Source organism: Prunus avium, chromosome 3 (assembly GCF_965620075.1).
Source record: "Prunus avium chromosome 3, drPruAviu1.hap1.1, whole genome shotgun sequence".
Classification (NCBI taxonomy): domain Eukaryota; kingdom Viridiplantae; phylum Streptophyta; class Magnoliopsida; order Rosales; family Rosaceae; genus Prunus; species Prunus avium.
This window is the reverse complement of record NC_142286.1, coordinates 40,818,068-40,840,302: the sequence shown is the minus strand read 5'-3', so window position 1 is coordinate 40,840,302 and position 22,235 is coordinate 40,818,068. Positions and strand designations below refer to the sequence as shown.

General features: G+C 38.4%; 3 protein-coding genes across 4 annotated transcripts; all 3 read right to left on the bottom strand.

Moving 5' to 3' along the window:
• Positions 1-246: 246 nt before the first annotated feature.
• On the bottom strand, positions 247-7,149 carry LOC110764365 (DEAD/DEAH box helicase). Of its 2 annotated transcripts, XM_088250283.1 has the most exons (15): positions 6,281-7,149; positions 5,936-6,161; positions 5,523-5,768; positions 5,160-5,294; positions 4,916-5,040; positions 3,898-4,037; positions 3,515-3,585; positions 3,069-3,230; positions 2,767-2,853; positions 2,341-2,514; positions 1,859-1,903; positions 1,258-1,614; positions 956-1,096; positions 692-858; positions 247-618 (listed from the first exon to the last, which is right to left on the bottom strand). In XM_088250283.1, the coding sequence occupies exons 1-13, from the start codon at positions 6,943-6,945 to the stop codon at positions 995-997; spliced, it is 2,535 nt and encodes an 844-aa protein (XP_088106409.1). In that variant the 5' UTR covers positions 6,946-7,149; the 3' UTR covers positions 247-618; positions 692-858; positions 956-994. The 2 variants fall into 2 exon arrangements, with proteins under 2 accessions (XP_088106409.1, XP_088106408.1); XM_088250282.1 differs by having other exon boundaries at positions 692-1,096.
• Positions 7,150-8,527: 1,378 nt separating this feature from the next.
• Positions 8,528-9,890, bottom strand: LOC110764347 (Bifunctional inhibitor/lipid-transfer protein/seed storage 2S albumin superfamily protein). Its single transcript, XM_088249873.1, has 2 exons — positions 9,153-9,890; positions 8,528-8,814 (listed from the first exon to the last, which is right to left on the bottom strand). Exons 1-2 carry the CDS (start codon positions 9,544-9,546, stop codon positions 8,681-8,683), a joined length of 528 nt encoding a protein of 175 aa, XP_088105999.1. The 5' UTR covers positions 9,547-9,890; the 3' UTR covers positions 8,528-8,680.
• A 197-nt stretch (positions 9,891-10,087) lies between these two features.
• Positions 10,088-21,768, bottom strand: KUP3 (K+ uptake transporter 3). Its single transcript, XM_021967292.2, has 14 exons — positions 21,178-21,768; positions 20,057-20,171; positions 19,866-19,949; positions 19,515-19,664; positions 19,071-19,394; positions 15,336-15,389; positions 14,049-14,289; positions 13,694-13,939; positions 13,089-13,139; positions 12,683-12,943; positions 12,409-12,461; positions 11,937-12,051; positions 11,588-11,842; positions 10,088-11,499 (listed from the first exon to the last, which is right to left on the bottom strand). The coding sequence occupies exons 1-14, from the start codon at positions 21,246-21,248 to the stop codon at positions 10,412-10,414; spliced, it is 3,108 nt and encodes a 1,035-aa protein (XP_021822984.2). The 5' UTR covers positions 21,249-21,768; the 3' UTR covers positions 10,088-10,411.
• Positions 21,769-22,235: the final 467 nt, after the last annotated feature.

Genomic DNA, 22,235 nt, shown 5'->3' with positions numbered 1-22,235 from the left:
AATTTGTGTCTTAGTGGTAGGCCTCGTTCTGTAATTTAGGTCCCAGCTGTCAATTTGGGTACCCGCCAGTCAATGAAATAAGAACCCCTACATACAAAGAAAGACTTCCATGAAACAATGATAGTATTATTTTGCTAACGTTATGACATGCGTTATAACACTTTCACATGACATAACATTATTAGTATTCCCGTTGCAACTAAATTTTTCTCCTATGTACAGGCCCATCCAACCCCGAAACCGAAAGAAGAGAAAGATAGTTGATTTTTAGCTCATTTCTTAGGAACCGAGAAAAAATGGGACCCTCACTTTTAAATAATTTGTCTGCTGAAACTACACTACCAATACTATACAGTTGACGGCCTTCCTCATGCCTATCTGAATCTTAATGTATGACTGACTTGACTACTTATCTCTTTCAACATTACATGTCAAAAAGCGGGCGTCTTGATTTACAAGCAAGACAGCCAAAGTATTAGACTATTAGTAGGACATACGATCCTTCTTTGCACAAATAGGCTTTGCGTACGCGTATGCGTATGCATGAGAATGGGAATTTCGCTGCCAAATCTGTATCCCTCTTAAAAGGCCACTTGCAGCAGCTATTTCACAAGTAACCTGCCAAGGGAACTCAATCAGAAGCACTGATGATGATTTAAGCAAACGAATTTGAACAGTAGGGTTGAAATACCTCGGATTATTTGCCACTGAACTGCAGTCTTGATCAGAACCTAACCCACCAAAGGAAGAAGGAAAACAGTTGTAATACATTCATTGCTAGCATCAATCTGTGATGACTTACGTGATTCATGCCAGGTCATCTTGGTTTTGCAATATCAGGGAACTACAAGACACGACCTGGAAGCAATAGAAACCGAGACAGATTGTTGGGGCTCATTTTAATACCCAATGCTTATATGCGAGGTTCAAGAGTAGCAAATCCATGATGCAGTACCGTCATTAAAAAGAAATTGGAATTATGACCGCTACACAACTAATACTTTATCAGAGCAGGTAAGGAAGCATGAAGTTCAGCCAAACATTGAAAGATCCAATTTAGGAGTTGTTCTCTCGGTAGCTCTAGGAGAAGTTCGGCCTGCAAGAAAAGAGACAAAGACAGAGAAGAAAAGAAAAACGTGATGATCTGTCGGGGAACCGTGTGTAAAAAGCAATAAAAGTTTCTTTTCCAAAACTTCGTACACCTGTCTAAAACTAAAAGAAAACAAAAAGGAACATAAGGTGATGATATGTTATTACCTTGATCTGATCACCCCCAAAAACCAAAGAATTTCGGTGAACATCAGAAACCATTGAATCTGTAATCAGCTTGAAAACCTTTTTATTCATACTTGTTTTCATAAAAACCATCTTTCCTGAAGCATATATCTTGGTTATTCCAAGATCGGCTGCCATCCTCCTCACATACAGCTTCTTTAAAAGAATCTCCATGGAGGGTGGCTCCTTCCCATATTGGCGGCGCAAATTCTCAGCATATTGCATCAAACTCCAGACATCTTTCTCAGCAGCTTTCTCAGCTTCCTGAATTATCTCCATGGGATTCTCCAGATAATTTATGTACTCAGAAGGGAGATGAGGATTTATATTTATATCAATCTGAAAAGTGCATAAAGAGCACCCATCAAGTCAGTCAACCAACGTTATAATCATAAACAACTATAAATCCATGTTCCCATGTGTACTCTGGACCATTTGTCAATTTTACTTCAAAGAGCCTTAACCAGAGCTACTCATTTCAATCTCTTCTAGGAGTTACAATATGATCTGCTGGAAACTAATCAGCATATATCTTGTTCAAGTGTTTATTTTAAGACGGTACAAAAAGTGATAGTAGAAATACCTCAACAGACCAGTACGGAACTGAAACTACACGGTGTTCATCAACCTGGCATCAAATAAGAACAAGAAGTTTAGAATTAGTAGCACATCAAGTGAAAACTCACATTCCAGACATCAAGTGGGCCTAATGAATAAACAGTTATTACATGTGGGTGTTGTGTGTGCGTGCGTGTGTGTGTGTGTGTGTGTTGTGAGAGAGAGAGAGAGTGAGTGTATTGAACACGTAATCAACAAAGTATACTAACTAGGCCCGTTTCGACATTAGAACTATTTTGAACCATTGACATCTAATACATTTATATTTTATACAGTTAGAGCACAAAAGAGATTGCAAAATACAATAGTTGATTTAATAATATTAGCCAAATTGCATGTAAAAATGGAAGCAAGAAGCTAGAAATGATTCACAAAGGACACGTAACCATGATGCTCCTTTTATTAAAAGTATAACATAAAACAAGTAGGTCATGAACAAGAAAAAACCTTGGACAGGCTCTCAAAGAGCATTTCAAAGAAGAGATCAATGCCAACATTTCCAACATCCCCTGTTTGTTGCTCACCAAAGATGGTACCAAAGCCTCTGATTCCCATGTCCCTCTCTGCAAGTTGGAAACCTTGCCCGAGTTCACAGCATTCCTCAAGAGCTGCAAGTCTCTCCTAGAGCATGACCACAATGAATGATACTTTAAACACTCCGCAGTAAGCACCGACAAGAATATCCAGAACACAGTACCTAATGGTCTTTAAAGAGTATCTAAAATAGCAAGCAATCATGAAAAACACGTGCTACATATCATGAAGGGTAACACAAGCAGATTTAAAGAATATACAAAAGTTATTCTCATGCATTTGAGGATCCATTGACTACTGTAATCAGTAAAAGATTAAAGGTCAAAAAGAAAGAAGTACCAGTGCTTGATCAGTTAGTAGTGACTTCTCCGGGTAAAATAAGTGTGCATGAGCTTCCTTATCTGCCCGCCCTACCCTTCCACGCAACTACTACCATTTAATGAAAAGAAAAAAACAGAGAGAACAAAAATTAACAGAGTAAGTAAAATGGATAAGGAGTTAGAAAAGCTCAGATACCATTATATTCCCTTGTTTAATACATGAAAGGATTTGAAGTAACCAAGATAACAATTTTAAATGTTAGTCTTCCATATATGTTGCACCATTTGAGAAATATATGAAGAAAGAAGAAAGAACAAGACCTGATACAACTGTGCAAGGCCAAATTGTTGAACATCTTGAATGATGATGGTGTTTGCATTCTGAATGTCAAGCCCACTTTCTACTATATTAGTGCATATAAGAATCTTGATTTCACCTTGTGCAAATTTCTCCATGGTTTCCTCTAGCTGCTTTGAATATTGCTGAAAAGAGATGCAGATAACAGTATAGAATGAAGACAAAGAAAGCCAACTGAGCAGATCCCATCCTAAGCTGTAAAACTTGATGCATATGATATTCTTTTCAGATCCTGATGTATCCTCAATTTTCCTAAGGTTTAAATTTCATCACAAACATTATAAAGTTTAGTTCATAACTCACTTCTCTATGTTAATTCATTATAATGGTTTCACATTAGGCGTCTATATTTGATCTCATAGTAGTTCCCTTTGAGAGATATCAAATGCTAAAGAAAGGAAGAAAGTACCTTCCCGTGTGCAATAGCTATTTCAACATTGGGAAATGACTGTTCAAGAAACTCCATCACTTCTTCAAGTCCTGCAACATAAGAACAGAAGTGAAAACAAAAAACAAAAACCAAAAAATGCTGAGGGAAAACCAGCCTTGCCATTCCTCTAATTAGCTGTTATTCAGTAATGGAATTTCTCTTGTTCTTTTGACATGTAAGCCAAATGAGTCAAAAATCATGAACATGACAATCCTCTTTCACTCTACAGCCTCAAAAAATTGTGATAAATGCATTTGGTCATTAATAGCAATGAAAGAAGCCATACAGAGACTCAACGCATAGTTACTTGACATTTTGTATGAGTAACAGTATACATATAAACCAGTAATCAACGAGGTTACCTTTAATACGAGGCAATACATAAAACACTTGGCCACCTCGGTCCAGCTCATGCTTAATTGCTGATAAAACATTTTCTTTACTGTATGCAGAAAGATGGGATTTGATAGGGACTCTCTCTGGTGGTGGAGTTGAAATCAAACTGAAAGAAAGGAAGGACTCATAGTTACTACAGTATCAGATTAGGGGACTGGTGAGTTATAAGTCACATCATTATGTAATACCTACCGTGGAGTAAACTAAATTTCTCTGTCTCTTTTCCACTGTCTATGATATTGTTAATTTTACCAACCTTTTATTTTACATACAACTCAACAACAAAAAAAGACTTAACCCAACCATTTCAAATTGGATGATTCTCACTAACATATAATAGTCAATGACAGTGATGAAACTGTGACTACTTATAATATTATTCAGAAAATTCTAATAACAGATTCTTACAATTGATCCTGTACAAGTGCAGCATATCGTTATTTAATAGATTGGCTTTTCTATACACACACGCATATATATATATATGTCCCTTAAATAATTTTATTTGATGGATACCCTTTAGGGTCTCCTACGAATATTTTTTCAACGATCCAAACCATCTATTTTTTAAGTCTACATTCATAGATCATCTTGCAAAAAATTAGACAAATCGGAAACCGTTTCGATATCCAATTGTGTCCTACAAAATCAATGAACACAGTACTTCAAGAAAGTACTAAAATTTCAATAACTCAATTGAGTGGTCAAATGATATCGGATTTAAGTGATTTTTTGCAGAGATGATCTTTGAATGATTATCTAAAAAATAGACAGTTTGGATTAGTGAAATACAATGTGGAGTGGGCCCTACAAGGGTGTCCCTCAAATAAGCTTCTTTGAGGGATCCCTCAATGGAAGCTATATGTGTGTGTGTGTGTATAATGTAATTCATTAACAAGCCTTGTTCTGAAATTTCCAAAAAGAAGAATTGAAATGGGCATCTAGATCTAGAGATGTTTATAAGTTCAAAGTCAAGTTCATTACCTAGCATCACGGAAGCCAGTCAAGGCCAAATACAGGGTACGTGGTATAGGTGTTGCCGATAGAGTAAGAACATCCACTGATGTTTTGAATGAAGCAATCTTCTCTTTTTGTTTGACGCCAAACCTCTATAGAGCAGAAAGAAAGTACATGCTTTAAGAGAAAGAAAACTATGTAGGTCACTGTAGGGCAACTAGGAGATAATCTAATCTATTGTAGATAGCAGAAAATAGATTCAATGACAAACCTGCTCTTCATCAACCACAAGCAAACCCAGATTATTATACACAACACGACTTCCAAGAAGTGAGTGAGTCCCAACAATTATGTCCAAATGACCATTTTTAATCATGTCCAAATGCTCCTCTTTCTCTGCTCTAGTCTACATGCCATAATAGTTGTGATCAGTCTCAGACTGAAAAAAAAGTAGCAGTTTGAAACATCTAGGGTGTTTCAGAAACAGAACAAAAAAATATAGTTTGGCTTCAAAATAAGCTAACCAATACCATTCTGAAGTTCAACCAATTATATGATGGTCCTCCGTTGATTTGCAAATTAAAAATTCCGGAATGCATAAGATGTATATCATATGTAAGAAGACTTGGCGTACCTGAAACCTGCTCAGAAGTCCAACCTTGATATTTGGGTAGACAGAAAACCGGTCGGAAATAACATCAAAATGTTGCTTGGCTAAAACAATAGTGGGTGCGAGAACCATAGCTTGTTTCCCTGATGAAACTACACAAAAGATGGCACGCAGGGCAACTTCAGTTTTGCCAAAGCCAACATCTCCACAAATTAAGCGGTCCATTGGGGTTTCTCTCCCTGTCAAATCTTTGTGAACATCAATGAATGCCTGTATAAGGTGCAAGTAAATGTGTAAGAGGAAGAGTCCAGAGAGGGTAGTTGGAGTGATGTACGGTTGGTTGGCAAATGGAAGGGTGACAGCAAAGCAATAAGCAAATAAAAAGGCAGGGTGTGCATTGGTGAGAGTTGAGAGATGAGAGTAGTAAGAGGAAAAACCTGTTTTTGATCAGGGGTGGGCTCATAAGGAAACTGAGAAACAAAGTGAGTCATGGCATTAGTCTCTGGGTAGGGAGGGCGTCTTTGTTTGAGCCTATGTAGATACAACTCCATCAAATCAACAACCATTTTCTGAATGGCAATCTTGCCTTTGGTCTTTCTTTTCTCCCATACACTGGTGTCACTCAATTTGCTCAAAGTGCGGGGCCTTTTGGTTTCGTTTGGGCTGAAAAAAGATGAAAACTTCGATGATAAATTTGATTATATTGTTTTACATATTCCAGTTTGTTTGCTCTTTGTTGAATGAGTAGAAAGAATGAAACGGAAGAAAATAAGGAAACGTACAGACTATAACGATAGAGCAAGCGAGAGGCCTGCTTAACAGGAAGCTTAGCCATGCCATCGGCATACTCAATGAAGACATACTCCGCGGTGGAATTGGAAACGTCGAATTTAATCCCAACGAATCGACCAATGCCGACCTTCTTGTGAACGACGTAGTCCCCAGAACGAAGAGTGTAGGGGTCGACCTTGTAACTAGCATCTCCTCTGAGCTTCTCAAGCCCCCTCTGCTGCTGTTGCTTCACCAACTCTATGTACTTGTCCGCCTCCTCCGACTCCATCACCGTTCTCGTTTCTCTCTTGCTCTGCTCCCGCCTAATCCTCTCGTTTACAATGGATATGGCGTCGCCCTCTGCCTCCACCGCGTCCCTTCGCTTCCCCCCAGCCCCAGATTTCGGTTTCCACTGCGTCTGCGTCGAGCCTCCTCCTCCTCCTTGTTCACTACTTTGGGTGTGGGAGTGGGTGTACACAGCATTGGGCACCCAGCAGCGAACCTGTCCTCTTCTTCTTCCTCTACTTTTGGCATTTTTGTAGGGATGGAGGCTCAAGAAGACTCCCCAGAGCGTGCTCCCGGGACGCGACCTCACCCTAAACCCCGGACTAATTGCAGTTGCCTCTTCCGACCACCTTGAATTTGAAGGGCCAGGGATTGGAAGGAGCAGAGCCATCTCAGACTCCCAGTGGACTGACTGACTGGATAATTAAACAAACAATCAACAACCCAAACTTATCACGTTTGAGGTTTGGAGGGGTTTTACTTTACTTTCACCATTCCTTTTCACTTTTTCTGCTCTCCTTTGTTCACTTGCTTGCCACGGTGATGAGAGCACAGGCGAAGGCTATTTCGTAGATATTCCTCTTTTTTCTTCTTTTTCTAAATCTTATAGCATGAAATGAAGCCTGGAAGCCTGATTAGCCATGTGGAAGATGCGTACCCACCCACCCAACAGATATTTCTAATATGAATATGGGGCTTGGGCCTGCACCGTTGTTCGTATTGGACTGTCCCTTGAGCTTACAACTTACAAGTCGATGCTTCTTTTATCACTTTTCCCTCTTCTTCTTTTTTGAGAGAATAGCAATAGGATTTTATTGATAGGATAAAACGTAACTAGTACAAAAACCGGGCAATGTTGTCGGGGATTAAGCGAGTTTCTCTACACATACGGTCTCAGTCGTCGGTTTAACTGAGTAGTCTTACCTGCTCATCTGCAAGCAGGGGCAGGAACCTACCCACAGGTAGAGTACCCCCCTCCCCCTCCCCCTCCCCCCACACCCCTCGGTCCCCCTAGGATCATACCCGTAAAAACTACTTGTTACAATCCTCAAATAAAACATCAACTAGAAAGTCTGGAGGTTCCTCGAACGAAGAGATGGGTGTTCCAAGGTGTAAAGCAAAGCGAGCAATGCAGTGAGTAGCCTCATTTGCAGTCCGGCGGACATGGGTAAAGCCTTCTCCAGTGATCTGTAACAACAAAACCTTAGAGTCCTCTAAGATAGGGCCAATGAAGGTTCTATCCCAAGATGAGCATCCAAGGGCCGTAACGATCTGGAGAGAATCACTCTCCATTAGTAGTGGACTGAGTTTTTTTCTTCCTTTTTATTTGAATACGAGGTCTAAACTACAAGGAAATGCTTTTGTGAGAGTTTTATTTGTTTTGCTATGACTTGATTTCTCAAGTTTTATCTATTTTTAGTTGTTTTGAATTTACACTCTTAATTGGGATGTCTATGCTAGAGTTTCTTTAATCTTGCTTGATCGTTAGTGGAGGAGCCCTAAATTATCTTAATTTTGATGTTAGATTGCTCCGTTATTGTAATGGCCCTTTATGACTAGGCTTTTTGGCTGAATTATAAATGTAATTCCAGAATTTCTCAACAACAAAAATAAAAACTCCAAGGAAATAGGATTTCTCACACACATGTGTCATTGTGATTTAAATATGAGACCATTGATATGTAAGTCAATATATTTTTCATTGGGCTAAAGACCTCATTGGCATCAACTGAGTTATTTTAGTTCAATTGAATTTTTGGTCATTCTTCAGTGAACTTTATTACAAATTCTTGAGACTGAATTTCTTAAATTAGATAACCTTTAAATTATTAAACAGACATATTGTGTGTTTGGTGCACAAACTTTATCGTTTCCAATTAAATGCCCCAAGCCAAGCCACACCCATGCATCACATGCGTGGATCACCTTTGAGCTTTCATGATCAACGCATTAATTACATTTAGGAGCACTGATCACTTTGTAATCTTTGAATTTGTATTGAGAAAAAGAAACCCGATACAACTAACAAGAGACACTGAGAAAGAAGAAGAATAAGAAGAAGAAAGTGTTTGATTATTGCAATGTGAATTAATGTCTACAGAACAAACGTTCCGTCCATGAGGCGGTTATTGTATTTGATGCCAGTTAAATATAAGATGAAGAGACAACGATAGAGCTGTGGCCGCCATACTTCCACGAAAGAGCAACGAAAAGCTGTTTGCAGAATTTGGAACTGAGTTCTTGGAATTATTAGGAGAACCTGCAATCAAAGGCAATAACATAAAGCTTAATTATAGCTAAACTACTTGCTCTAGTATGTTGTATTGTACTACATATGATATGAAGAACTCAATTTAGAGTAAGGACGCAGACATAGGTTTAGTCAAATTGGTTAGAACGGATGTACTCCTATTACTCACACCCGAGTTCGAATTATCGCTTGTATAGAATAATTGGGAGTGCTTGTATAGAATAATTTGGAGTAAGGACAAAGAGTTAAAAGAATATTTATATTGATGGTGGTGCTGATTAATCAGAATGACTATTATAATTAATTAATGTTGGTAATGTGGTAATGGATGGTAATGAATGAATTACCATTACTTGAAAGGCAGGCGAGTGGGTTGACACGTTGGCCACATCTTCCTGGCAATTCCTGAGCCTCATTGACATTGATGCCGGCTTGCTCAGCTTCATTGGTGCCTCGGTTGCTTATCATACGACACAAGCATTCAGGATTGGACTTGATCACCCATTTCAGAGGATGGCAACAATTGTCCGGTGGGTGACGGGTTCCATTGAGGTAGTTTAGGCAAGGCGCAAGCCGATTGAGGCAAGACGTGTCGACTTCTTGAGCAGCCAACACTAGTATTCCTTCCTGCGCCACAATGCCGGCAAACACTAGCACCAATAAAGGTGCCGGAACCCCACGGGCACCACCACGGCATGCCCCTGCACCCTTCTTCTTATCCTTGTTGTTGCTGTTATCCATATCTTATTACTTGCTTTTCTAAGTTTCTTTATAGTGCGTACTTGTTGTTGTGTCTATTAACAGCTAGTTGAGTTTGCTATATATAAGCAAGCAAGCAAGCAGCTCTCTAGTCTCTACGTACGTACGTACGTACATACATATACATAGGTGTCTACTACTACTACGTGTGTTTGTGTTTGTGTTTGTGTAGACGGGTGGGTGTACAGATGAGATACAGATGACGACGCTAGCTAGCTTAACTACACCATCGATGATCCATCCCTTCATTCAGTTGGTAATCCAACTTGTGGCTCACTGGTTGACTCTAATTTAATTCTAAATTAAAATTCACTGGCGTGTACGTTGTTACCAAATACACCCACGCTCCTGGCTGAGGCTGACATTTGATGGAAGGCGGTGGTGCTGGTAACTGGCCATTAGATTTAGATATATGCAGGTGAAGCTACTTTTCCAAGTTGGAACAAAAACACAATCCAATTTTCATAAATAAATAATTAAGCTACTTGTTATATTAGCACAAGTAAAATGGGGGGTGAAGGGGTAGAGGGTGAAAAATGATGACAAATTTCACCATCGAATTGAAGTTATGCATGCAGCATGTTGAAAGCCTAAGTGAGTTGCCAAATAATAATGACGACAGATTTCCATGTTATTCATCTATACACGTTACGTTGGAACAAAAGCGCAGGCAGGCAGGCACAGGCTAAGATGCTTCCAAATGAAATCTGCGATGCGACCAAATATTATTTTAGTCCTAGCCTCTGCCTTTTAGCATACTTCTCCCATGAGCTTAGACTAATAAGAGACAGCTCCCTATCCCCTAGAATCTGTAACTAACGAACGAATTCCTTCAAACAATCAGGACTCAGACATAGTATATCATCCCAACTTCGATAAGACTGATGTGAGGAATGTTAAGTGCCACAGCAGGTCCCCTGCAGTTCTTCCTAAGAAATGAATACCCCATATCAATCACAAGCTTCTTCAGATACGATGATGATCTCCTCGCCTTCACATATGAATGCCCCATTATATAAGCCACCCCTGCTTCCTTGGCCTGGATTAAATCCATCAGCTCTTCCCTCACTGCAGGATCCATAACTGGGTTTGAGGGTAGCTGAAACCTTACTTGGCGCCTCCTGATTTGTGGGTTCTCATCATCATACACTGATCCTATACTCTGGAGGGTCAAAGATTTGCTGCTTTGGATGGAGTCACTCACAACCAAAACCTCTTGCTCATTCGCTATTAAGCTCGAACTCGATTGCCCCGTCCTGGAGCTTATCACAGCCATCCTTCCATCAAATGATGCGCTCTCAGAGCTTGAGAACTGTGGTTCCACTGCTTCCATCTGGATGAACTCTGCTATGCTTTGGATGAGCTGGTTCTCAAAGTCTCCATCATCCCGTTGAATGTCCTTGTACCCATACCTGACGATGCACCTATACATACGATAAGGCCTTGGACAAATCCGGCCAATCAGAAATCGCTCTTCAGGTGAAACACTTGGAACTGGAACTGATTTTACACAAACAAAAACCAACACCTTGTGAAATGCAGGAAGATTTGTTACAAAGTGAGAGAATATGGCAGGAACTCCTGTTGCCAACTCTGAGTATATGAGGCCTATCCCAGGCACGCGGACTATACCCAGGCTGGGGCCAAGGCCAAGTAACCATTTTAATGAAACTTTGTTGTGCAGATCATAGTTATACTTCTTTCGCGTACCATAATGCCAGACATACATAACGATCATAAAGATGAATGAGAGAACAAAAGGGACCCATCCTCCCTGAGGCACTTTAATGAGTGCTGCTGATAAGTAGACTCCCTCAATGAACCAGAAGAAAATCAGAAAAACTGCAGCCAGAACCACACTTTTCTGCCAAACAAAGACTATTACAAGTGCCATAAGGAATGTCGTGATAAACATAACCATCATGCAAGCAAGTCCTGAGAACCAAAAGTGAACATTTTGTCATCCTCACTTAATTGTTGAAGGGGGAAGACAGAAAGGAAGGGATTCAAAGAAATAACGTACCATATGCATTTCCAATTAAAGTCGTGTCTTGGAATCCAATAGTTATGGCAAGAGTGAGGATCATAAGTATCCAATTAATTTCTGGGATGTAGATCTGCCCATATATATGTTTTGAGGTGTGGACAACTTTGACTCTGGGGAAGCAACCAAGGGCATGACATTGCTTGATGATGGAGAAAGTAGCGGTTATAACAGCCTGGCTCCCAACAATTGTTGCGAGGGTAGCAACAACAAAGACGGGCCAAAATACAGGATCTGCCAGATAAGGGAGGACAGAAAGCAAAATTACCAACTCAGATATAGAATAAAATTCTGAAAGCAATATTCATAAATGTCAGAATGAACTAACCAGGTATTGAGTCATAGAAACTGTAATGAATGGAGGTGGGATGTTTAGATAGGAAAGCAGCTTGACCCATGTATTGTACTACCAAACAAGGATATATAATGAATGCAAACGCAAGCTGCAAATGCAAGAAAAAACATTCATAATCACTTGCAAAATTCCACAGACCATTAATACATCATAATGAACAAGGCCTACAAAGTTCGAGTGGTTTAGAGTAAATATCCTAAATCTTAGACTTTCCAAATTTCCGAAAATATGAAACTTTTGATTTTGGAAGGGCATGCAAGATTTCCAAAATTTAGAATCGGAACCGGATTGCATTTTGGAATTCCGAAAGTGAAAACTCTTCTGCATACTTTTATTCAATTGAATTCATTCAATAATCAGCCCTACATACCCATAAACCATAATCAACAATGTAGAGCTGAATGTTTTTATTTTGTGTAGAACACAAGAAAAATTATAAACTTACTCTTATCGATAAGGCAGTGAAATGTCCAAGATCTGCAAACATAGCTTCAGTACCTAATAAAACATGGAGATGCCTAACAGTTAGTTTATTTTAAAAGGCAAGCATGCAAGACTCAATATCGAAATTCACGGTTTCGATAACTTCTCGTTCCTGAAGAGCCTAAGATAAAACTCCAATAAAAGGGGTTTCATGAAAATAGTTGCAGCAATACAACAACTAATAATTATATTATGTATATGTAACAATTTTCCCTCAATTTCCAGATTCAGCATACCAGTTATTGAGAGGAGAATCCCACCAAGAGAAATCCAACCATCTTTACCAGTTTCCCGGAAAAACTTGACAATATAGTAGGGCGACAATGCACGAACAATAGCTGGGTTCCAATGTATTGTGTTGTACAGCCCAATGGCAAATATTGATATCAACCAGATTATTACAATAGGTGCAAACAAAAATGCTACTCTGTGGGTGCCACAATGCTGCAGAGCAAACAGGCCAACCAATATGACACAGGCAAGCAAGAGGAGTTCACCTACAGATAATAAATAGCATATCAAAAGTAAAGCGAATAGATGATATGCAGTGAAATATACAAGTATTAATAGGCATCATGAGTTTATACTTTTCATTAAAAAGGAAAAATAAAAAGCAAGGGGTAATAAAGAGAAACTAATTACCATCAGTTAATTTCTCCTCTGTAACTTGTAACCCTGATACTGATGATAAAACTGCAAGTGAAAAAGAAATGCTCAAAGATTTAACTCCTTAATCCATGCAAGTGCGAGAATATGATTAAAAAAATTCAATAATCTGTGTGTTGTCTGGAGAAGATGTTTTCATAATGTAGAGCTTACTGCAAACTTAACAGTATTTGAGCAAGTAAAACAGTCACCATATCAAGAAACAACAGAAAGAATGGAGGATATTGTATTATGAAGTGGCTCTACCAAATGAATTGTCTGAACATATTTCAAACGTGAATTGTATGTAGCAGACAGTAGATGTAAACATCAGGGATCCCACATACAAGACAACTGAGTTAGTATTGTCTCAATTTAATTGGATGTCCACAAGAGGACTAGAAAACTTAGTAACAAATAACATAAGGGTTTTTGTCTTTTCTTTTTATCATCCGTCCCTAGGTTCTGGAAAGGGTAATTAACATTACATAAATACATATTTCTATTCAACATCGACAATTATTGGACAAGAAAATGGCATATGGAGAAACTTTGACTAATATCGGTTTCACAGCACCAACTTTAGTACGGTAGTACCATACCTGAAATTGCTGGAGTGAGCACACCATCTCCTATGACCATGCAAGCTCCTAATAACACCACCACTAGTAGGGCTGTCCGTAACCTTTTATGCTTCTCCAAAAATCTTTTTAATGGGGAAGAGGCTACAACCTGTGATGAGGGACCGTATTTGTAAGCTGTGAGCTCCTCATCAGCCGCTTGTTGGTTGGGAAGTAAACTAAACTTTGCATGGCGGCAAAGCAATGAGTAAAGAGCAAATGTCCCACCTGACATCAATTAGAAATTAGAATGAATATAACCGCGTAGAGACTTGATAAAAAGTAAAGTACGAGAGTTCACACAAAGATTATATTCAAACTCCAAGTCTCACCACACCTTCACCATTATCGTCAGCACTCAATAGGATGAAGACATACTTCAGCAAGGGTATCAGTGTAAGAGTCCAGAAAATTAAGGAAAATGCACCAAATATCACTTCCTCATTATTATGGTTCTGCAACTTCCCTGTGAATGTGCTAGTATAAACATAGAGAGGAGAAGTACTCAGGTCCCCATAAACCACGCCAAGGCTTTGATAAGCAAGTATTAGATTTCTGGAGAGATTCACCCATGAAAGCTGCAAAGCAACAAGAGTTTAATTGGTTAGACTAGCTGGTATCAAATGAATCACATTCCAGCCCAGGGCAGAGGAGAAGAAATCCATATCTAAAATGATTTATGATTAAATCCTTAATTGGAGAACACAAACTATACTCATACGCCTACTAGTTGATATCAAAGTGATTGACTGAGATAGCATTCCATCAGTTTTCCTCCTGTTCAATACTCAATTAGGCATAGACTTGGGCATAGCTATCCACTGATGACAGAAGTTACATGAATAACAAGGCCTATGCTGGTTTACAACTCAGAACAGAGTATATGCTTTACATATATTATTTACTTCAGGTTAAGGCTAGAAAGAAACACCAGTCCATGTCAGGAATGTAAAGCCACTCTACAAGTGCTGCTAGTACAAGCATACAAGAAAGAAGTCGGGGTCAATCATGAGGAATAATAGTTCAAAACACGAACCACGCTAGCTATTCAAGGGGAACAAGAGAGACAGAGAGAGAAGAAGTAACAAGTATGTATGAGCAATCGACCATCAAATTCAGAAGACTAAAAAATGATATCAAAGTCAAAGTGAAGCAGGGTCAAACCCAAATAATAGATAATGTTTAATTGTAAGAAGCGAACATCACCAGCCAGAGAAATAGAAAATAATAATCGTAATTTGTAAGAGGCCTCAGGCCAGGCCAGAGGACACACAACAAGTTGACCAACAGAAAAGAATGTGTCACCAACCTACCATCTACAACTACAACTATAGCGAAGAATTGGAAATTCAAATTGAGGCAGAACCTATGCGGGAAACAGTAAGAATTCCTAAGATCTCTGAATCACAACTAGTTACTGGTTACAGAGAAGCAGCACATATTACATAAGAAGAAATAAAAAAATTGTGGATCGAGCAGTGCCCAGTGGAACAGAAATATTAACAACAATAACAAAAAGAGAGATTTTGGCATGAAATGAAATGTTTGGATGTGGGAGATATATGCAAAGTAAAACTGAATGTAAAGAAAGTAATGAGTTGTAGAGAGAAGAGATAGATTGAACCTGAGGAGGAGGATTGCGGGAAGGCGTCGAAATTCCAGACTCAGGCTCCATTAGCTAATCTTATCTAATCTAATCTGAGATTATCTAAAAGCCTACCCTTCTTCAACTCAACAACTCTCCCTCAATGCTCTCAAGGGCCTCATCAGCTCAACACCTCCTCCCTCCGCAGCTCTCCTCTGTGTGTCTTTCTGTGCGTGCGTGCGTGCGTATGTGAGCCCTGGCTCTTCAATTAAACGCTTATTAAAACTAAACTTAATAATAGCTCACTATAATTATATCTTATTTTTAATGTATTATTTATTTATTATATAGGGGAGGAGAAGACAGCATTTTATTTAGATTTTAGTAAGAGCTATGGGTAATAGTAGAACCAGAAGAAGACGAAGAAGAAGAAATGAGTTGAGTTCCTCGCTTTAATTCCCATCCAAATCCAAATTGCATCAATTATTATAACTAATCAAAGCTTAAAATTTGGCATTCCTTTTTTATCATATATTAGGGAGAGGTGTGGCGTGGTCTCATTTGACATTTCCCTTTCCCACTCCCTCTGCGCCACCTATTAGTATTACTGCAAGTCTATTAGGACGCGCGTTTCGTGCACGTATGTTTGTTTCTTTCACAAATCACACCCAATCAAATATTATCCACGGGAGAGAGACTTTCATGAAACGAGTGCTATTCTCGGTCATTAACGTTATGACACGCATAATAATATTATCCACGGCCAATCAAATATTTCCACATGACATAGTATTATTGATCCGGCTAACACCGTTGCAACTAAATTTTCCTCCATCCACGGCCACGTTTTCTTGTTTGGGCTTCGGCCCGCCATGATATTCATCTTCATTTCATACCATACCCACCCGAAGAAAGAAAAGATAAATATATGATATGACATCATCCACAAAGGAAGGAAGAGGAAAAGGAAGGAGCTCGGCATCTGGGGATTGGTCAAATCTTCTGTTCAACTCGTCATAATCATTCACAATTTATTTCAGTGATGGAATCATATTCCTCCGATTTTTAGATGTTATCTATCTTATCTATTCAGTATTTATTCACACCCCCAAATTCAAAACGCACATTGATGATGATTTCTCTCTAGTAAAGTGTATTTTATTGTCACCCTTCAATTATTGGAAGGAAATGTTCATGTATTAACTCGAAACAACCACCCAACTTACCAAAATTAGCCTTTAGTAATTGTCCACCCACCATTCTCAACACAACACATAAACTCCTCCCCAACATGTAAAATCCCCCATTGTGAATGGTGACGGGGCTGGAGAACACGATGGCCACGACAACTAAGCTCCATCTCTCTCTCTCTCTCTCTAGAGAGAGTGCCCCTCTAACGTCTACCAGGCACTCGAGAGCATACAACAAGTAACTCTTCAAAAGACACAGACATGTGAGATATCATCAAAAAAACCACCAGAGGGGGAAACCAAGAAACTTCAGTATTCGACAACAAGGTATCCAATATTTTAATGTTCGGCAAGAAGGTGATGCTTGGGTTGTAACTTGTACATTAATCAACTGTGAGATAAGACGGTGTGGTCCAAAAAAAAAAGTTTATAAATTATACGGCCCAATAATTATTTCATGTTAAAACAAAGGGGCTTTATTATTAGATAAATTAATCTAATTATTGTCCGATAATGGCATGTAAATAACTTTTATGTCACTCATTGAGAGTGATATTGAACAACTCTTGTGTCACTGTTCAACAATGACATAAGAGTTATTTCATGTCAGTCGGACAATAACCAGATCGATTTGTCTAATTCTGAAGATACTGGATAATTTTAACATTTTGTCTTATGTAAATGACTTTTAATTATTTACTATAAAAGAAATTAGTTTTATCATATTAAAAATTTAAGAAGACTGTCTTCAATAAACGAAGGGTGGCAATAAAATTTATCATTGGTTATTGATATATTCATGATTGGGTCCACACCACACCAATATTATACAGGTCCTATTTTCCCTTTTGTAATTATACGATGTCTACCACATTAACAACATCAATGGGTGGGGAATTGTTATTGACACATTTGTCCTTAGTTTTCTAGGGAGTAGCAGGTGGACTTTTATTTCACCCCATGGGGTAATAAGCAAATAGTAAATTGTTGCCTAGTTGAGCCTTACGATGAGAAATTTTGAGAAGTGACCAAATATATAACATGTTATATTCCATATTGGTATTGCCTTCTTTTTCGCATTCCTATTTCACTCACACTGTCACACACACACACACATATATATATATATATATATATATATATATATATAATGAAAAATACTAATATTTTATTTTTAAAAAGAATAATTTATGTACGTGACATAAAGCGAATGAAAAATGCAAGAAAGAAAAGACAAGTAGAGTACTAGTCAGGATTCCAAAATTCCCGCATGAAAATGTTATTACACAAACTTTTAAACACCAACGAATGAGTATATAAATAAAGTATAGGTGACGAGATCATGGAAGGATGAATTGGGCAGATAGACATAGATGAGCGTGAGATGATTAGTTGGAACTATGACGTGGCCCCTCCCTCCCCTCCTATAATTGTTAGATAAAAGATAGATATAGGATCAAACACGTTTTGGACGCTGGAGAATCTGGTTGGTTGTATGTGGATTCCAGACACATTATAGACACACAGGTCAAGTACGCACTTTGCACCAACAAGAGAATTTCCAGGAAGAGGGAAGGAGCTGACAAAATTGAATTTTATATGCGTATCCATCATCATCAGTTCAGTGCAGTTTGAGTTTGAGTTTGATACTTACTTGGATTGCCTTGTAATTAAGTTCAATTTCAATTAATTACGCAAACTATCTAAACAAGTAGCACACCAAATGATACTTGGTTCAAACCTCTATGGTTCCGTGTATGTGAATTTCCCCACTTTCAATTCCTAAACGACTAATGGGTGATTGGCCAAAAACAAAACAAGTAACGAACGAGTCAAAGCCACTGGCAAATGGGCATGACTCTCTTCTTTTCTTTTGAACTCATGTGCTGATTGCTCTATGTACACAAAATCTGTTGTAGAACTCGTCCTGGCCCAGATTGCAGGGTTCATTTCTTCTTTGTAATTGATTATGGGAAATGCAACCCATCAGCATACCTATATTATATAACTTCTAATCTTTGGCTACTCTAGGCTAGCTTCACCTTCACTCAAAGTAACAACTGGTCCAGGCTCAGAAAGAGAAAAAAAAAACTATGGCTCTGAATCTGAATCTGATCACTTCATAGGCTCTTAGTTGTTGGTCCATCTACCTCAAGAGTTGGTTCTGTCCGATGATGATCATCAATTAGTCACTCATGATCATGAAGCTCTTTATAGGAGCTTCTGAAGCTAATGGTTAGTTGCAATAGAAACTTCACAGAGAGAGAGAGAGAGAGAGAGAGATTAAATACATATTAAGGTGATCAGGGATATCGAAATGTAGCTTACATTTATATATAAAATACATATTTTACATCAAGTTGAAGTTAGTTTGCATCTACATATACTACAAATAAAAATAAAAAGAAGAAGAATAATTTAAAAGCTGATAAAAATGAGATGGTTTGACCAAACATTTATGGAGTAGACTGAGATATTGAAAGGGCTACTGGCCTACACTACTGGCAATGGCATAGAGAGATGAGAGTTGAAGCCCAGCAGGAAGAAAGGATGTGATCATGATTCATGTGAGTAATTCATGTCAATGACTCAATGGCAAACCCCTTGAGAGCCAGGTGCCGTGACAATGAACTGATATGACCAGTTGTTGACTAGTAGAAGAAGGCTTTATCTCTATGCAACAGTTTGAGGACACTATTTGACATTCAGCCACCACATGATGATCTGTCACAGCAGGAACACTAGGCATGGCATTGACATTGGCAGATGCCTCCCCTTTCTCTTCTCCTCCTATCTCAATTTTTCCATCCTCATCATCATCAGAAACTTCCATAACTCTCACAAACTCCTCCAATGCTCTACACATCCATTCGTACCGGCACAGTCTAAATGCCTCCTTTATGTTTAGCTATACATCATAATAGAGTAATTGAATAAACGTACACAAATTAAATCCCTGTGAAATGAATGTGTTCATCTAGAGTATAAGATAGATAGATGTCAGAAACAGTTAATTCCTCCCACTAACCCATTTTCTATCACGGTTTTGCTGCTCTGGCCAGCTCTCAAGCTCTTCAGTGACCTCTAATGCAAACATGTACCCTCTGCAGCCTCCTTCCAGGCTTTCTATTTTCTGTCTACTTTTGCTTCTGAACTCCCAAACTCCCAGAGGAGTTTCCTGAACAAATAGAAAGCCCCCGTGTAGCGTGTTAGCTAATTGAAAAAACAAACAAATGGCGAATGAATAATATGCTAATTCTCAACTTTAGGCTAGCACTATACTATATACGTTATCAGTGTTACGTTTTTTTGAGACAGAAGAGGCTAGCTAAGTTAAGTTATGAAAAAAATAACAAATACTTAGATTAATGGAACATACTCTTAGTGTTCCTTTCACCCCTGCTTCCTCAAAGGCTTCACGACAAGCAGCTTCTAAGACAGTCTCATCATCCTCCCATCCACCCTGATCACAACAGAATAATATATAAAAACCTGGGCATGAATGCTTTTCATGATAAAGAAACAAGACCAGCCACCAGATCATGGGATGGGAAATTAAAGTACACGTACTTTTGGGAACACTCTGTCATCACGGTCTGGTGATGAAACCATAAGAACTTGTATCCTGTTTTCAATATCGCCGTTGTGATCTTCATCGTCTTCTGTTATCCGGTAAGGAATACATCTGTTGCATGCATATATGTACAAGGTATACGTATATGAGTCATAATTCATTTGAAGTAATAGTATAATAATACAGGTCATGGCTACAAGTACTAGCTAGAAGGCAATCAGTTGCAGCAGCCCAACACAAGCATGATACTCTTACAAGTACCATTGCTGCTTTATTTTAATCTTCAGAGAATTTTTCGTTTAACTATAAGATAGATACTCTTACTGAGGCAGCATTTGGACTACAATGAGACTGCATCATCCATGACGTCTTTGTCTGGTTGGACTCTAACATCCTTTTTCATATACTCAAATTACCTTTCACATTTTTTTATTTGTGATCAACCACCACCCATAAACATCCAGCTTTCGCAGACAACATCATCTCTCGTTCTTATAATTAATAAAAATTAAAGCAATGTGAATATATATGATCATAAATTCCCACCTAAAGCAGGCTCAGAAAGAAAGAGCAAGATGATGTAATGGATGATTATATATATGTAATTATCATAATGATTTAGGGATTAAGAATTCTATAAATGAGACAAAATAGATCACGCAAATCCAAAAACTTTATTTAAGAAATTGAAGTCATGCTGAGAGGGATTGTTTTGATGTCATCTGTGTAAAGAATAAAATGCAACGCAATATTCTCATACGAGAAGAAGAAGACAATTAATTTACATCATAGAACTTGCCACTTGGAGATGCTTCTCCTCCTCCTGGCTCTGAGAAGATATCTTTTATTTATTTAAACTTTTTCTTTGGTGATCAGAAAAAAAGATACGTTTTATATTATCATTAAGAAATTAAGAGGAGGCTGACAAGAGATTTTAAATTTGAAGGCACTCGAGGGAAAAGAGACAAATGGAAAATTGGACTAATCCTGCAACTTATTAAACAAGGAACGCTGAAAAAGCATGCCAACAGTAAAGATAAACAAATAAGCCAAACTAAAGTGCCCCAGAAAAAAGAAAAAAAGAGGATAAAAGTTAGCATGAAAAAGAAGGGCATACCCAGAAACAAGGCGAAAATTGTTCTCGTAGCGTTGTCGATGCCGCCCTGTTCGTGCTATCACAGATGACATGATATTGATATTCTTCTATACACAAAACAATCCTCTAAAACGAACCTGATTTTGTATGGATTCTGAGGAAACAGAAGAAGCAGTATTATTGGCTTTCATAACATAACAACAAAACTCGATCAAGAACAAGCAACTTCCTAAGCTCTAAATAACCCCGAGACCTAATACACACACACATATATACATAAATATATATGTTGTATGCCAAGGGTTCCAACTTCCACAAGACAAGAGCTTCTTCAGATAAGCTAGATCTTAACGCAGAACAATATTGTTATCTATATATCCTAGCTCTTTTTTCTCCCACTCACAGAGGCGCGGCTAGGCCAGTTGCCAACTGAACCCTGTTAAATTTATGTATCTATCTTTGTGTCAGGGAAAGAGAATCTACAGCAACAAAAAGAAAAACAGCATTCTTTTAAATGTTGGTAGAAGAAGAATACAGATAGAAATAAAGTCTAATTTCCAAGAAAAAGAAAACAGAGAGAGCTGAGGGCCAGAGAGGTTTCCGCGGGACCAGAGCAACGGCATCCATTTATAATAAAACCGTGCCAAGTTCATTTCATAACGTCCCAACTCCAAACCCTTATTTTTATTACTTTATTGTTAAGCAAATAATTAAATTAGTATGGCGATTGCCATGTGTCCGCCAAGTGCCACCTATTTTATACGTTATAATAACTAATAACTGGTAATTAAATCGGTAAATATATCCATCTTGCCAGGGCAGGGCAGGGAAGGGAATTCTCCTGTGTCTCTCTAATAATTATTAGACTCCAATACTCATTGGCCGAAGTCAACTGTCAACTCAACCGACCGGTGTATCTCAGTGGTTGGATCTTCATTATTTGGCGTCAGTTTAGTGTGTTGATCCACCCTCTCAACCTCTCAATATGTTTTGTTTGGATGGCTTCGCAGAAACTCTCGATTGTGTTGTGAATTACTTGTACTCAAGAAGAAGTAACAGGACTATCCCGTACGTGGTAT